The sequence below is a fragment of the Sturnus vulgaris genome, chromosome 20 (genome assembly GCF_052056855.1).
Source record: "Sturnus vulgaris isolate bStuVul1 chromosome 20, bStuVul1.hap1, whole genome shotgun sequence".
Lineage (NCBI taxonomy): Eukaryota > Metazoa > Chordata > Aves > Passeriformes > Sturnidae > Sturnus > Sturnus vulgaris.
In genome coordinates this window covers 904,987-921,688 of record NC_142262.1, presented here as the reverse complement: position 1 = coordinate 921,688, position 16,702 = coordinate 904,987, and the positions used below count along the sequence as shown (strand labels likewise).

Sequence of the window (16,702 nt, the reverse complement as noted above, 5' to 3'; positions counted from 1 at the left end):
AGCTGTGGCCTTGGCAGCAGATGACTCTGAAGACTCTCCTCTCCACAGGGACCTGCTCCACTTAGCTCTTTTCAAGTGGCTACACTCATTTCTCTGTCCACAAACAGATCTGTCCTTCTCTTCTGCCCAATCTGCTGGGAAGGTGGAAGGCAAAGAAAACTGGCCCCAGACTGCTTCAGTCCACAAGGGAAAGAAAAAGCAAAGGGGAGAAAAAAACCCCAAACCAATGCTAAAGAGAATGGATTTAAAAGTTTCCCCAGTCCTGTTTTGGCAAATGGAACCACCCAGCTCTGAGAGCTGAGCCTGTTCTGCAGTGTCAGACACTGACAGTCCTTTCTGGGTGTTAAATCCTGTCCTGTGACACTGACAGTCCTTTCTGGGTGTTAATCCTGTCCTGTGACACTGACAGTCCTTTCTGGGTGTTAATCCTGTCCAGAGTGAGGCACAACCAGCACAGTGCAGGTGGAAGGGAAGGCAGGACAGGTGGACTCCCTGCCCAGGAGCAGAGCCATGGCCAGGGCAGCCCAGGGACATTCCCAGCTCCCAGAAACCAGATCCTGAATCCAGGGATGGGAAACATCAAGCAGCAAAGCTGGTCTTTGTTGGCACAGAACTACAGAGTGACACCACAAAGGACAATTTGTCACAACTCCTGGGCCCTGCCTGCTCACAGCAGCCCCTCTGCTCCTGCTGCCACCTTGGGAAGGGCAGCCTGTGCCACTGGCACAGCAGGCTCTGAGCTTCCAGCAGCTCCTCATCAGCTCTGGGCACTGCCCTCACACAAAACACAGCTCCTGCTCCCTGAGAGGTGCCAGGGGAAAAACACACCAGGCAGCCCCAGGAAAATCCAATGAATAGCTGAAAGAGCTGTGTCAGGCTCCTGGGATGAAGCACAGCAGCTCAGAAATGAGAACTGTCAGCCTTTAAGGTCAGGATGAAGGATGATGGTCATCTCATGTGACCTCGTGCACAGCAGGGGCCAGGCAGCCTCCCCCATCAATCCACCAAGGATGGAAGCACAGCACACACAGAACAACCTGCAGCCCTGAGCAGAAACATCCAGGGACAGAGAACTGCCATCAGAGCATCAGCACCTGATGGGCTCTGGGAATGAGGGAACATCCACCTCCTGCAATGCTGTAAAACCTCCTTTAATATCCCAGAACCTCCTTTAGTGTCCTAAAACCTCCTTTAATATCCCAAAACCTCTTTTAATATCCCAAAACCTCTTTTAAATATCCCAAAACCTCCTTTAAATATCCCAAAACCTCCTTTAGTGTCCCAAAACTTGTAATGTCCTAAAACAGATTTCAGGGTTACACACACTGGTTTTCTGGCTTCATCCCATGTGTGGCTGGATGCCAAGGCTCCTTTTTTACACCCTTTTCTGCCCAGCTTTCCAAACATTCCAAGCAGGCCAATGTCTCACTGTGCTGCCCTTCTGCACGGGCCAGATTTAGAGCACACGTCCCTCTGCCACCTCCTGACCCACAATGAACAGGGAGGAACAGGAGCCAAAATTGGAGCTGGGGCTAAAGGAGGTCACAGGCTCCTCCTGCAAAGTTGATTTTCACCCTCTCAACAGAAACCCCAGTGGGACCCACCTCGAGTGCTTGGCAGCATGTCTGACAGCCCCTGCCAGGCTGTCACCATCTCGGGGTTCTTCTCCAGGTCTGCAAAGTTCTTCCACACTCTGATGGCACCATCGTCTTGGGGGGCACAGAGAAAGAACACAAAGCAAAGTCACTGCTGGGGCAGCTCCTGCAGCTGCTTGTGCACGAGGAAGAGGAGGAGGAGCAGAGCTGAAGTCACACAGACCCCACATCTCAGAGTGTCACTCGAATGCTTTTTGTTGGAGTTGTTTTCCCTCTCTAATTTACATCCAAGAAACCTAAAGCTTTGTTCTACTGGAGCTGTTCTGGAAGAGTTTTTTTCTCCTCCCCTGAACAACACCTGACATTCAATGTCTCTCCATTTCCTTGACATTCATTTTCTGCAGGATTTATCTCTGGATTGGTGCCGAGGGCCACACAAGTACCCACTCAACACAAAGCAGCCCCACGGAAGCAGCAGCATCAAAGCCCAACCCATCAGCAGCAAATCTTTCAAGAACATCGTGTGTTTTTTTCAATTTGCTCCCCATCTGTGAAACTTTTGTGCTAAGAATCAATAAATTGAAAGAAATATGTCCTAAAGGCTCTCTCAGCTCCCCTTCCTCCTGCCTTCATTACAGCCAACCTGAGCAGGAATCTGGAGGAGCTGTTGAAAACACTCGGAGTGCAGGGTTGGAATGGTTCCCTGGGAGAGGAGCAGGTCTGGCTCAGCTTCCCAGAGCACAGAATGGGCAGGAGCTCCTCATGCAAACCCCTGGGGGCAGCTGGAGCTGCTCAGGTGAGGTGTGACCTGGAGAGGAACTCAGACCCACCTGAGAGCTTTGGGGCCGAGGCTGAGCCCTGCCTGCACACGAGCCCAGCACAGAACACAACTGCAGCTCCTGCACTTTGGCTGCTGCACAATTCCAGCTCTGGACAGCAGCTGTGACCAGCTCAAATCACCTTTCCCCAGGTGGGCCATAGGAGGGGGTGACCACAACAAGCAAAGACTCAGGTGGGAGTGACTTCAGCAAGTGCTGGCCTGGTCAGTCCTTGGAAAATCCATCTGAGAGGTTTCAGTACAAGGAAGTGGAAATGGCTCTGAGCTGAGAGCAGGGAGGGCAGAGCCAGCCTGGGACCAAGCCATGGAGGGGACAGGTGCAGAGCAGCTCACCTGGACTGGAGCTGTGCCAAGGCCCTGCTGGAGGGACAGAGTCCCTTACCTGTGGCCGTGAGCAGCAGGGAGCAGTCCTGCCCGTTCAGGTACTCCATGGCCGTGATCCGCGTGTACCGAGGGTTCCCGTTGTGGAAATAATCCAACTTCTCCCCCTTCTCCCAGTCCCAGAAACTGGGCAGGAACAAACATGTGAGTGTTCAGTTCTCTGTGCAAGCTGTAGAGATGCACTCCTTTCCCTGTTTGGGATTTCTCCTTTGGAGTTTGGCATCGTTTGATTAATAACACATGGAATAATAATTGATTAATAATTCCGTGGAATCATGGAATGGTTTGGATTGGAACGACCTCAAATCCCATCCAGTGCCACCCCTGCCATGGCAGGGACACCTCCCACTGTCCCAGGTTATTCCAGCCTGGCCTGGGACACTGCCAGGGATCCAGGGGCAGCCACAGCAAATCTGTGCCACCCTCCCAGGGCAGGATTTCAACACCTGCACCTCTGAGAGAGAGCCAGGACAAAGGTCCAGCTGTGCCCCCCGTGTCCCCAGCCCTCGGGAGATGCTGTCCCTGCTGTCCCCCCGTGTCCCCAGCCCTCGGGAGATGCTGTCCCTGCTGTCCCCCCCGTGTCCCCAGCCCTCACCAGATGCTGTCCTTGTCAGCCACAGCGATGCAGGGGGTGAAGGGGTGGAATTTCACCACGGAGGGCACGCCCGGGTTCCTGTTGAGGAAGATCTGATCGTCCAGCCTGGAGATGCCTGCGGGGACAGCACCAGCTCAGCATCCCCAGGGATGTCCCCAGGGATGGCCTGGACAGCCCCAGCTCCCCAGTGCCACAGCCCTGCCCAGCCCTTCCCTCCTGGCAGCAGCCTCAGGGCTTGAGGTGCACACCGAGGTGGTGACAAACCTTTCATCCTTCACACTGGCAAGCAGAGAGAACGAGCCCAGCCAAACCCAGGGAAATGCCAGGTTGTGTTGGGGGAAAAACCAACAGTATTCTTTCAAAATATAAAATATGAAAATGCCTTTTTTATTTTTTTGGGGGGTCAATTTAAAATACAGCATTTCACTGTAGCTTGTGGATTATTTATTTAACTTTCCATTTCAGTTCCCTTAAATTTGAGGTTAATTTGCAAATGAAAAATGTATTTTCCACAGAGACCTTAAAATGATGGGTAAAGACTTTTCCCATCTTGTTTTCAGAGCAGTTTGCTATTCACAAACAGTGCTGGGACCCCTGACACTGCTGGGTTTTGGCACTCTCTGAATTCATCACACAAACCCCCAAACCCAGGGGACATTCATTCAGCCTCAGTTTGTTTTAGAATGCATCAAATGCATTGAATCTAATTTTCATTAAAAGCTTGTAAGTCTATTTTAATTCTTTTTAATATTTCACGTTTTCATTATTTTTTTAATGAATAGTGGCACTTCAGTCACTCAGGTCAAGCAACCAAATATGAACACTGTCTAGAAAGAGATTTAACTTCTCCAGGCAAGCATGAAAAATCCCCTTCTTTGTATTCCATCAGATCTCCCAGGCCATCTCCTGGGCTCCAGGATCATTTCTGTATTTCCCTGCTCAATGATATTCTGCAGTTTCCCAGCATGAAGCTCCAAATGCACTCCCAGGAGCAGCCTCCCAGCGACAGGGCTGAGCCCCGGGCACTTTCCCCCAGCACACTGGGATTTCCAGCCCTGTGTGGCCCAAAAAGCCTCCTGGGGAGGAGCAGCTCCTGGAATGCCATGGGGAGGGCACCAGGAGCTCCTGGAATTGTGGCTCCCCAGCCTCTGCTGCTCAGGGAAAAACTGAGGAATGCAAATTCCTCAGGAAGCTTCATTAGGTTCCACTTGATTCGAAGAAATTCCTGTGCTGAGAGAATCCCAGCCCAAAGCTGCCTCAGAGAGCCCTAAAAGGTTCAGCCCCAGGGTCTTGGGGAGCTGAGGCTCGTTGGGAACAGCACACACCAACCACACACACAAATATTCCAAATAAAATGGGATACAAGGACTAAACAACCCCTTCCAGAGCTCAGCGGAGCAGGGGACATCAGAGACATCCCTGAGGTGTCCCCTGAGCTGGGGGGGACAGGTCCAGCAGCTCCTTGGTCTGCCCTGAGCTCGTCTGGCCCACAGCAAACCCTGAGCTTGCAGCTCTGGAGTTACCCTGCAGCTCTGCACCTTCCATCCCCTCCAGAGCCGAGCAGGGACCAAGCCCAGCAGTTGAGAACAGAGAGCTGGGAGAGCAGGGAAACACCTGGAGCAGGGAAACACCTGGAACAACAGGGGAACACCTGGAACAGGGGAACACCTGGAATAGGGGAACACCTGGAACAACAGGGAAACACCTGGAACAGGGGAACACCTGGAGCAGTGACACACCTGCAGCAGCAGCTGCCCTGCACCAGGAGGGAACAGGCACCAGTGTGAGGGGCTGCAGGGGCCATCACTAATTAGGAGTGTGGCTAATTGGGCTCTGCAGCACGCTGGCAGCACTCACCCTTCTGGATGATTTTCTGCGCCTGTTTCCGGACGCGGGCGTTGCGCAGGAAGCGCCACTCGCGCTCCTTGCGGATCTGGCTCTCCAGGTCGTGCTCCTCGGGGATCTGCCAGGACAGGACACACACAAACACACACACAAACACTCAGCAGTGACCCCAGCCCTGCAGCAATCAGCTCAGCGATGCCACAGTGCCCCTGTCCCCTGTGACACTGCAGCCTGATCTCCGAGCGCGGATTTCTCTCTCTTAACTCTCCTCGGCTGAGCAGCATCACGTAGCAACCCCCAGCTGAAAGAGGGAGCTCAGCCCTGCTACAGCCAGCTCTGAGCACACTGAAATCTTTCTTTTCCTGCTAATCAGGGGCTGCTGGCCCAGCAGGGCATGGCTGCATTCCCAAATCCCCGGCATGTTCAGGTTTCCTCCACCACTGACAGGAGCAGCCCTGTTTTGGTTCCCTGCTCTCCAAAGCCTGCCCCTGTGTCACCCTGGCTTTCCTGATACACAAAATTCCCCCTGGAACGGGAGAGTGGCCCTGCAGTCACAGTCACTCTGAGCCATTTGCTGATATTTATTCCCACCCCACAGCTCCAGGTTTCAGCACTCCATGGCTCCCCTACAAAACCTGTGCTCCAGGCACCAGGCCAGGCTGGGACTCACAGCCCCCGGGTATTCCCACCCTCATTCAGAACACAGGATCAAAAGGAATAAACTCTTAAGATCTCACCCCAAACCATGGCAGGAGCTACATTTGAGGTGTTTTTCATGCTTAAAAAATTATCCAAGACTCCCCTGCTCCAGAACCATCCTTGGATCAACTACAGGGTTCTGATCCAGCTTCCTTTGATGCTGGTTGTTCCAAAGGAGTAACTCTTGGAGAAGGAAGACAAATTCCCCACAAACAAACGCTGTTTTCCCTGTATAAGAAAGTCCTTAAATCATCTGTCACTATTACAAACCCTGCTTTCAAACCATGCTATCCTTTGGAAAACAGCTGTTACTGAGCTGGACTTCTGTAAAATAAATTTAAAAAAAAAGAAGCCCACCCTCCACCTTTCCTCTTGGCAAAGAAAAAAGCAGTTTATTTCAGCACAGCACCTATTAGACAGGCAATGACAAACGACCCCTAATGAAAAGCAATAAACAAACCTGAGCTAAAATACATCAAAGCGATCTGAAAGGGGAGAGATGACACCTACACCTTAATGAAAACCCAGCTTCTCAGGGAATAAATTAAATCAAGCCCAGGGAAGAGCCCTTGGACCACCAGTGCAGAGTCAGAGCACGCAGGTAAAGCTGCCCTGGCCCCCTCTGGGAATCATCCTGCCAGAAAAACACAAAACCCAGCTCTGCTCCCTGCCCTGGACATGCTCCAGCTGCAGGATGGGCATCACGACCCAGAGCTCCAGCCTGTCCCAGACAGGGAGCAGGAGCTCCTGAACCCCCCAGCAGAGTTTTCCTTGCTGAGCCAGGTCTGTCCCTGTCCCTGGGGGTGCCAGGAGGGGAGCAGGGAGCATTGGCACAAGGCTCCAGAGGTAAATCCAGCTCTCCCTGCTCACCATCTCTGCAGCTCTTGCAGGATCTCTCTCCTCTCCCAGGACTTGGACCCAGGGCCAAGGCTCAGTGCAGCAGCTCCTGATTTATCAGGGATTTATCAGCAAGGGCTGCTTATGTAATTCTCACCTTCCAGGATCCTTCCCAGCTCCTGCCTGCATGTTCTGCCAGCCCTGGAAATAACAGATGCTGGCTCCTCTCTCCTTGACTCAGGACTTCCTGACAGCTGGCACCGAGGCTTTCCTGCTCCCCGTGGCTCCCAGAAGAGCCCTGAGCCACCAGGGACTGCAGGAGGAGGAAAAGCTTCTGCAGACACCAGAGCTGGCCTAGGGACCTGCTTTTCCTGGCACATGAAGAATTTACAGTGCAGAGTTTTCCTTCTCTGTTTATTTGATTAGATAATCAATAAATCAAACCTGGAATGATGGCTTGAAACGCAGCTCCTGATTTACACTGGAAATTAATCCCTCAGTCTTTCCAGTGAAAGCATTCTCAGGGCAAGGTCCATGAAGCAAAACTAAATTCATAAATTAAATATGACTAAGATGCACTCACAGTAATTTTATGTTTATTCATTACAGGAACAGTTGTCTTGTCTTTCCCTGTTTATGAAGGCAGGCAGCAGCTCCAAAAGAACGGCTGGAATTAAGCACCAATGTCACTTTTCCATCAGCACTTGGTACACTTCACTCTTTGCCTTTTTCATGAGGCTGAAGCTCCCAAAAGGCAGCAGGCACCAGGCAGGACTGTTCCCTGAACAGGGGCTCCATGGAAACTCAGGCAGCACCCGAGCTGCCAGCCCTGACTTCCAGCCAAGAAAGCTCAGGGAAAGTTGTCACAGAGGGAATTCTCCCTGTCCCTTGCACACACAGCCAGCCCAATCCCACAGGTACCTGTAACTCCCTGCTAGGACAGAATAACCCCTGCAGAAACTCCCTCTCCTTGGCCTTTCCAAGCTGCTTTGCAGAAGTACCAGGGAAATCGATTGTGTGATTGGAAAACACAGATTTGGTTCTGTTCAAGCTTCACCCTGGCTGGTGAGGAGAGCTCCTGCTCAGGCAGGGGGAACTGGCAGCCCCAGAGGCTCAGGGAGCCAGGGCTGTGCCCTGTTCCTGCTCCCTGGGACACACAGAACACCCTGGGACTGCAGGACAGCCCCTCCCCATGGCTCCCCTCGGGAATTATCACAGGAATGCTCCACCTCTTCCACTGCCTCCCCCAAAGCCTTTTCGTCTATTTTATGTGCAGGAAGTTGTGGTAAAGGCACTCCCACACAGAGCTCCCCATGTCCCCACTGCCCCTGCCCGTGCCTGGCTGCCTACTCTGATTAATTTTATTAATAAAGACCCCCCCTCCTTCCTGGGAAGAGGTTTTCTTAGGGAGCAGACAAATGATTTTAATAAGAACGAAGAGCCCAAACATCATCTTCCTCCTCTTGTGCTCTGGGCTTGAATCAAGACCCTGAAGCTCATGTGGAGGAGAAAGAGCCCTGGTGGGAGCCTGGCCAGGCAGCCCAACCCCACATCCCAGATGTGCCCTAAGGAATCACTGGCTGGTTCCAGCACAAAGGGAATTTCACAGCAGCTGAGGAAGTGTCAGGAAATCACTTCATTGGTGATTCCCTCTGGAAATCAAGAGCCTGTCCAGCTCTCATTTCCTTAAATTTGGGCAATTCCCTCCCCCCCGGCTCCTGAACATTCCAGGAGTGTGGTGGTGATGGCTCAGCCCCAGCTCCCCGAGAGGCAGCACTAAAACCACATCATTTCCTCACCATTTCCTCATTCTCACCACCTCACATCCACTGTGGAGAGGCATCAGTGCAGCCTGGCCATTGTCCCTGGCAGGCACAGCAATCCCTCCAAGAGATGGAGCTCCAAGCCCTGGCACCTCCGGGCTCCCGGAGCCTCCCAGGGCACCTGCGAGTTCCCTTTAATGAGGGAGATTTACTGCTCCTCCTGGTTCATACTTCAACCTGAAACCTGAGCTTTGCCTGAAACATTCTGGGAATTTAACAGCTAAAACATTCTGGGAATTTAACAGCTAAAATATTCTGGGAATTTAACAGCTTCTCTTTCCAGTCATTGATGTCTTTGCCCATCTCTTAACAGCTCTGGCTTGAGTTTCACCTGGAAGAAGGTTTCAGTTTCTCTTTCATTTCACACAGAGACAACTTAGCTCCCCAAACAAGTCACTTCTGAAGAGACCTAGATGCAAATTTGTCATCACCACCCTCATTCTTCACTATAACACAACTTCTTATTTTTTTTAAACTTTAAAACCCAACAGTAACGCTGCCCAAGCTTCCCCCAGGCACACGTGGGCATCCAGCCACTCTGACTTTGTCCCCTGTAAGTTCAGGGAGTGTGTGCTGGAAGCAGCTCCCAGACCCCACCTGAGCACAGCAGGGTCTGTCCTGCTGCCACCACGGCCTCTCCCAGGGCAGCCTCAGAATCCCCTCAGCTGGAATGTCACAAAGAAAACAGCATCTCTCTTTCTCCAGCCCCCCACTACCCTTTCTGGGGAAAAGGGCCGTCCTTATTCCACGTGTTTATTTTAAAAACCAGTTCATTTTAGCTACAATGCAATTTTCTATATGCAGAGCAGCACAACTTTTCAGATGGAACAACTCTGCAGTGCAACCAGGCAGAACTGGGGGATCTGGATCCAGAACCTCTCCTCATTCCTACATTTTTTGTGGATTGTGCTCCACGGGAAGCTGAGTTTTTTCCCTGGGCTCTCTGTCCCCCCCTCACTGACCCTTCTGCTCCCTCTGGTCCTGACAGCAGCCCCACAGCTCCCCAGAGCAGCAGCATGGAAGCAAACCCATTCATTGCCGAGGGCAGGGAGGAGAAGGGAGAAGGGCAGGGCTGGCAGGGCCGTGCCCAGGGGCCAGCACAGCCCCAGGGTTACCTTCATGACGGGCTGGGCAAAGTACTTGGCACTCCAGTCACAGAAACCCGTCTGCACCGCGGCCGAGATGAAGCTCTTGTGTCCCACGGCATCATCAGCATCATCAGCTGTCTGTGGGGAGGGGACAGGGCTCAGCCACTGCAGGGCCAGGGACAGCCAGGGACAGCCCGGGGACATCCCCAGGGACAGCCCCACTGCCCCAGCCAGGCACCAAAACCCTCAAACACAGTGCCCAGGGCAGGAAACGCTGCACACCCAGCCCTGGGGTCAGGTGTGACAGTCACAGCTCTGGGGTCAGGTGTGACAGTCACACCCAGCCCTGGGGTCACTCCCTGGGAAGGGACACATTCCCTCATCCCCTCATCTGCAGGGATGTGGGTGGAGCAGCCCCACGGAACCTCACGGGGAGCTTTGTCCCAGGGATGTGGCTGGGGAGCAGCGAGGGTGACTCAGGATCCAGACACAGCCCGTGCCAAGGTGGGTGTGGGTGAGTGTCTGTCACACAGGACACCCCGAGGGAAAAGGGAAAAGCTGCTCCCTTCCCTTTCAGAAACAAAGCCCAGAGAAGGGAAGGGAAGGTGTTCACTTTCTCCTTGTGATCACAGCTGTCCCTTGTCCCTGCTGTGCCCGGAGAGCAGAGCAGCCCCCAGGGTCGGGGACCTGACTCTGGGTTGTCACTCTGGGTTGTCACACGAATGTTCACAGAGGAGTAAGCCACGGACTCTGATTAGACACATTGCTTAGTGGCAGAAGTGAATAATGCCCTATCAAAAGCTATAAACCACAATTTATCCTGAAGAAAATAAATTAATCAATTTTTATTTGGCCGCTTAGAGGCAGCCAATCTGGATTAGCAGCAGCTGGAAGCAGACGAGGGGACGCACAGAAATAAACCACGACCGAAAGAAAGTGGGACAAAGCCCAGCGGGGAGGAGCTGCCAGAGAAGTTCTCCTCACCTGCTCTGGGCCTTTGTCGAACATTTTCCTGGTCCTGGGGAACTGGTGCGAGTGGGGGGTGTACTGGACGGCCACGCTGGTGGCGCTGGGGCGCACGGCCCCCAGCTCACGGCTCACGGGCTGCTTGGGCACCTCGCTGGTCAGGCTGGAGCTGCTCGTGCTGGTGGTGGGAGGCGACCCCCTGAGGGACAGAGCAGAACACAGGGACAGGCTCTGGGTATCACTGGACACGAGGTTTGTGTGTGCACTGCCGGCTTTTCACGTGGTTCCCTTCTGACAGGGTTTGTTTTCTCACTGTGGTGCCTCCTCTGCAGGAATGTCACGATTCCCACGTCCCCTCCAAAGGCCAAACCCACCCCAAAGCAAGAGGGAACTCTGACTGCGCCCACCCCAGACTGAGGGGATGAACCCTAATGTTCTGGGAACCTGTGATGCCTGACCTAACTCACCCTGACTGGGGACTGCATTTCCATGGGGGGACTGAAGCCTCAAACCATGGGAATTTAAACGGGGCCCTCTGTTCCAGCTTGGAATCTTACAGGTCTAATGTGTGGTGTTCTCTCTTGGAGAGGAGTTTTGGGAAATAATCCCATTTTCAGCCCCCAGCACTCTCAGTTTCCCTGCAGCTCAGGCAGGGTGTGCTGTCCATCACTTAACCCCGGCTTTTATCAGCTCCAAGTGCAGCAGGCACAGCTCAGACGTCAGAGGGAATTTGGGCAGCACAGCTCAGGGAAGGTAAAAGCAGCCAAAGTCAGCTCCTCAGCTCACCCTTACATACCCAGTGGGGCTTGTTACTCTTTGCCCTAAAGGAAAACAGGAAGGAACTCCCCACCTTTTCCCAGAGCTTTCCACCCACTCCACTTCTCCAACCTCCCCACTGCTGACTGCAGGAGCCACATTCCTGTCCCTGGGGCAGCTCCCGGGGATGGGGCTGGGCAGGGAGCACCCAGCCCAGCCACAGAAGGTGCTGGAAGGCCAGGCTGGACTTACCCCACTTGGTGGATGTGCATGCCCTTGTTGGTGGGGCTGGCAGGGGCAGACTGGGTCAGCGAGGAGGTGTCCAGGATGCGCTGGGGGCGAGCATTGACCGTGGCCTGGGGAAAACACAGGAGCCTGAGCAGTGGCCACGGCCCCAGCACGGCCAGCCCGGGGCAGGGAGGGCTCTCTGGGGGCTCTGGGCTCACACAAAGCCCCTGGGCTGCTCCCAGCACCAATGGTTCCACTGCTGGCTTTGGCACCAACACTTACCCGAGAGTTCTGAGCTCTGAGCAGAGGCAGCTGCAGGCAGGACCTGCCCCTGCACCCCAAACACAGGGCAGGGGGACAGCCTGGGGTCCCCTCAGCTGCCCAGTGTCCCCCAAAGCCACCAGCCCTGCCCTCACACCTCCTGCAGCTCCCATAACCCGCAGGATTTGTGACCAGAAATCATAAAGCACGTTCTGGGCCTGCAGAAAAGGAGGCTCAGGGGGAACTTCTGGCTCTGCACAGCTCCCTGACAGGAGGGGACAGCTGGAGGGGTCAGGCTCTGCTCCCTGGGGACAACAGGACAAGAGGAAATGGCCTCAAGTTGTGCCAGGGGAGGTTTAGGTTGGGTGTTGGGAAAATTCCTTCCCTGAAAGGGCTGTGCAGCCCTGGCACAGCCGGGGCGAGTCCCCTGGGGGGATTTAATTTAACAGCTCCGTGGATGTGGCACTGGGGGACATGGTCAGTGGTGGCCCTGGCAGTGCTGGGCTCAGAGGGCTTTTCCAGCCTCAGTGATTCTGTGATTCAGCCTCAAACCTTCCATTAAAAACACCTGGGCAAAGCAGCCTGGGCTGAAGCAAACTTCCCTCTTAAAGCTTTTTGATTTACACAAAGTCTCTCGAGGCCAACACTGAACCCTGGGTCCTTGCTGTTTGTTTTGGTGCTCACAAAAAAGCAGCTCTGGGCGATTTCCAAGGCTCAGGCCAGGAAGGAGAACTGCACCATTGCCATCTGCATCACCCACATAAATCCCAAGGCAGCCTGAGCCTGGGGGAGGCCCAGCAGTGCCTAATGAGCCCAGGGACAGAGCAGCAGCAGATTCCCTGCAGGAAGGAGCCCAGGGACAGAGCAGCAGCAGATTCCCTGCCCTCCCTGCAGCCCACACACCGGCTGCTCACAGCCAGCACAGCCCAGAGCCACGAGCCCTTCTGCAGAAACACATCCACAGCCCTGGCTCCAGGAAAAACCTGAGCAGGACACTCTGCTCTGGTTTGGTAACACCAATCCCAGAATCCCAGAGCAGTGGGGTTGGAAGGGACCTCTGGGGATCAGCCAGGTCACCCCCCTGGCAAGGCAGGGCCACCTGGAGCAGTGGCACAGGAATGTGTCCAGAGGGGCTGGGCTGGGTGGGACATTGAGAAGAAATTGTCCCCTGTGAGGGTGGGCAGGCCCTGGCACAGCTGTGGCTGCCCCTGGATCTGTCCCAGGCCAGGCTGGACAGGGCTTGGATCATCCTGGGACAGTGGCAGATGTCCCAGCCATGGCAGGGGCTGGGATGGGTCCCTTCCCACCCAACCCACTCCATGGTTCTGCAATATTGAGTGCCCCAGCCCTCTCCAGATGTTTGGACAGCTTGCCCAGATGTTCCCACTGAAGCCCCCAGCCAGGTCCCCCAGACTGCAGAGTTCTGCTCAGCTGTGCCAGTGGAAGAAAACCTCAGCTGGCCCAGCTCCAAAATGAAGCCTCTCCTTCCCTGAATTTTGCAGTAATTAAACCAAAATATTAAACCCCTGGAAGATTCAAGTGCTCTGCATCACCTGAGGCAGTATTTTTGTTTAAGCAAGAAAAACAATTTTTTGTTTGCTGGTTCACTGGCAAAATCCAACCCCCGAGTCTGCACACACTGGGGAGGAGCAGTGCCCACGTCCAGCACTCCCTTCTACATCCAAGAAGCTCCATCAGCACCAAGGAAAGGTCCCAGGCCACAGTCAGCAAAGACTGGATTGTCACGGGTTTGCATCAGCCCCTGCCTGGTGCTGCAGCAGGAGCAGGCAGGGCCAGCCAGGCTCAGTGTGCTGGGCAGTTCCCAGCCTGGCTGTTCGTGTTTTATGGCGTTGTTTGAATTAAAAAGCCTCGTCAGGAGCCACCCAGGGCAGGTGGTGCTGGCCAAAGCAGAGCCCCCACATGCACAGCAGGAAGCCAGGACTGAGCACTGTCCCTGTGGCTCCTGGGCTAAGGCACACAGCACATCAGTTCTGTTCACTGAAGCATCCCCAGATAAACCCCCTGGAAATGGGAATGCTTCCTGTTCTCCCAGGCTGCTGGAAGAGCTGTGCCTTAGGAAGCAGGGGCAGAGCAGCTGGCCCAGCTGGGCAGGGGGAGATGCAGAGACCCAGCACCTGAGCTTGGGACTTGGCTCAGCACAGCCAGGCCCAAACTGGGCAGAGCCAACACAAATTCCCCCCAGCATTCCCTAGGGATGTGACAACAGAATGACCACAATTCCTGCTGGCACAGCAGCATCAATATCAATATTGATACTGATCCACCTCCCCACTGGCCAGGGAGAACTCCTGAGAACACATTTCAGTCAGGAAAAGCAGATCTGGTTCCTCTTTGTATCCCTTCGAATAGCAGGAGCAACATTTCATTTTGCAAAGGGCCTTCCAAACACAGAACTGAAACAGTTTCATGCATCTAGAGCAGAGAGAGGGAAATCTTCCACCTTCTCCTTTCCTTCTTCCCCTCATCTGGCATCTCCAGCTGTCATTTGTGGCACCCCTGTCTCAGCAGGGAGGGGCTGAGCCCGCTGCCCCCACTGCCAGGAGAATTCCCTGTGCCAAGCCCAGCCCTTGGCACTCACTGGCACGTGCACTTCAAACACATCAGAGCTCAAGTCAGTAACTATTGTCTCAAGAGAAAACGTGATTTCAAAGCAGGGGTCTCTGAGGCGTTGGGATGGCAGTGCACAATGCTGGCATCTCTTACTGCAGCCCCAGGCTGAGGCTCTGGGGTCATTCCCTGGAAAGGCCCAGTAAGAGAATTCCCGTTGCAATGGCTCATGGGCTGGATGCTTGAGTGGCCAGAAAGGTTCACACAGAACTTTCTGTGCCCAGCCAGGGGTGAGAAGATGCCCTGGGGTGGCCTGGCCCGGGCAGGGGGAAGGTGCTGCCCCGGGGTGGCACCTCCAGGGCCATCTTGTCACCCCCAGGATGAGATGGGATGAGGATGGAGGTTTAGGCACCCAGCCTGGGCTGGGGTGAGCAGTGGCAGGGTCTGCATGCTGACTCACATGTACTAGTTCACCTGGGTTGGAGAGCCGTTGTGGCTTCAGTCTGCAGGCCAGTCCCACTTGCATTATCTAAATCGGTTTGCAAACGGATAATTTAATGAAGGATACTTCAGGTTTATCCCAGGGACTGATCTAGACAAGTAGACTTCTAAACCAGACCTCCTGTCCGAGGTCTGCACCTAATTCATACCCTGAAACAACCCCAGGCCCTCCCCCATTTGTTGATTTTACCTGGTCAGAGTTCAGAGCAGAGTTTATCGTGGGGAAGCATTAAAAGCTCCTTGTGCAAAAGGCAGAGCCCTCCACCAGACCCATCCAGGTCAGCCTGCCTAAGCCTTGCCTAAGCATGAACAAATCCACATCCAAAGGCCTGGCAGGCACAGGTGAGCAGGGACAGGCACATACCTTGTAGGCAATGCTGTTGAGAACCTTCATGGCCAGGTCAGACACGTCGGGATAGGGGTCAGCAGCCAGGTGAAGGAGCACTCTCCAAATTTGGGTATAAACACTGTTGAAACTCACACCTAGAATAACAAAAAAACACAACAAACCCCAAAGCCCTGCAGCACATGACAATCCATCAACTCCAATTCTTTGATCTGACGTGAGAAAATTCATTAGAACTCCAAACAACCTGATGACATCTCAGGGAACATCAAGAGAGGAGCTCAAAAACATCCCACGTGGGCATTTTGTCTCCCTTTTGCCTGTCTGTGAACTCTGCAAGAGCTTGTGAAATCGAAGTGGGAGGAAGCAAAATAAATTAAAGACTCCCTAAATCATCTCCAGTCCAACTCCTGCTTTTCCTGAAGCAAATCACCTGGAAAGGCCAAGTGGATAATGTCTGGCTTTCCTGAGTTGAAATACTTCATGGTATAAACCCACAGCTGCTGCCCTACACTGTGCTGGTTATTTTTATTGAATTTTTCAGGGGTTTGCACACTCTACAAGTTCACTGAATGTTTAAGGCAGAGCTTTAGGAGCTGAGCCCTCAGGAACTCAGCCTCTCCTATTGACATTTGTATCAATTCCTCCAATTTGTTATTTAATGAGCAGATCAGCTGTTCGGTATCTCAGCAGAAGGGGCTGACAGATTCAAAGTACAAATCAAATTAATAAGCATTTGCAACAACTGACAGACTCCTGTGAACATTTTATTTTGCTGCTTTTGGGTGAGAATTTGTTATTGTGCCTGCGAGCCCTGCCCGTGTCTGATCGTGCAACGCCCCGGCTGGGAGTGCAGCCATTTGGACAATGCTAAAGTGGCTGCACCAACAACAAAAAAAGAGCTAAAATAGAGATTTCACATGAGTCACAATCAGTGCTAAATGACAGATCAAGCTGTTACTGCTTTTCCTCCCGTGTTTCTGGAGGAATCTAAATAGAAAGTTGGGAGGAAAGGGTCCCTTGGTCACCAAGCAGCTCCTGACCTGGCAGAGCTGAAGCTCGACTCTAAAGCAGCAGAGCAGGCTGGGACACAGCTCTGAGCATGCAGGCTGCCCCTGGGGGGCTGCTCTGACGGGGGAGCCTTCCTCTGCCCCAGGTGCCCAGACTGTGGCCAGACAAACCCCTCTGCAAAGGGCCAGGGCAGCCCCCAGCAGCCAGCCCCTCCCTGTCCCCTCCTGCACAGGTCTCTGGCACCTGGCAGCCAAAGGATGCTCCAAGTGACTCCTGCTTACACTGGCACCTGGAAATCTCACAAGTGTTTATGAAGGGAGCACCTGCACCGTGCTGTTCCTGGGCTGACCCACACAGACCCTGC

The 16,702-nt window shown here is 53.6% G+C and overlaps 1 protein-coding gene across 2 annotated transcripts in view; it reads right to left on the bottom strand.

The window, feature by feature from the left end:
* The window catches only part of RPTOR (regulatory associated protein of MTOR complex 1), a 94,001-nt gene that overhangs the window by 15,422 nt on the left and 61,877 nt on the right, over positions 1-16,702 (bottom strand). The window contains exons 21-29 of one of the 2 annotated variants that reach the window (XM_088176681.1): positions 15,346-15,464; positions 14,941-15,009; positions 11,676-11,779; positions 10,686-10,866; positions 9,729-9,839; positions 5,267-5,372; positions 3,410-3,524; positions 2,816-2,940; positions 1,605-1,709 (exon numbers count right to left, since the gene is read on the bottom strand). In XM_088176681.1, the coding sequence (XP_088032807.1) occupies positions 1,605-1,709; positions 2,816-2,940; positions 3,410-3,524; positions 5,267-5,372; positions 9,729-9,839; positions 10,686-10,866; positions 11,676-11,779; positions 14,941-15,009; positions 15,346-15,464 (1,035 nt within the window). The remainder of the gene's footprint in view (positions 1-1,604; positions 1,710-2,815; positions 2,941-3,409; positions 3,525-5,266; positions 5,373-9,728; positions 9,840-10,685; positions 10,867-11,675; positions 11,780-14,940; positions 15,010-15,345; positions 15,465-16,702) is intronic. The other variant, XM_088176682.1, reaches the window with a different exon arrangement.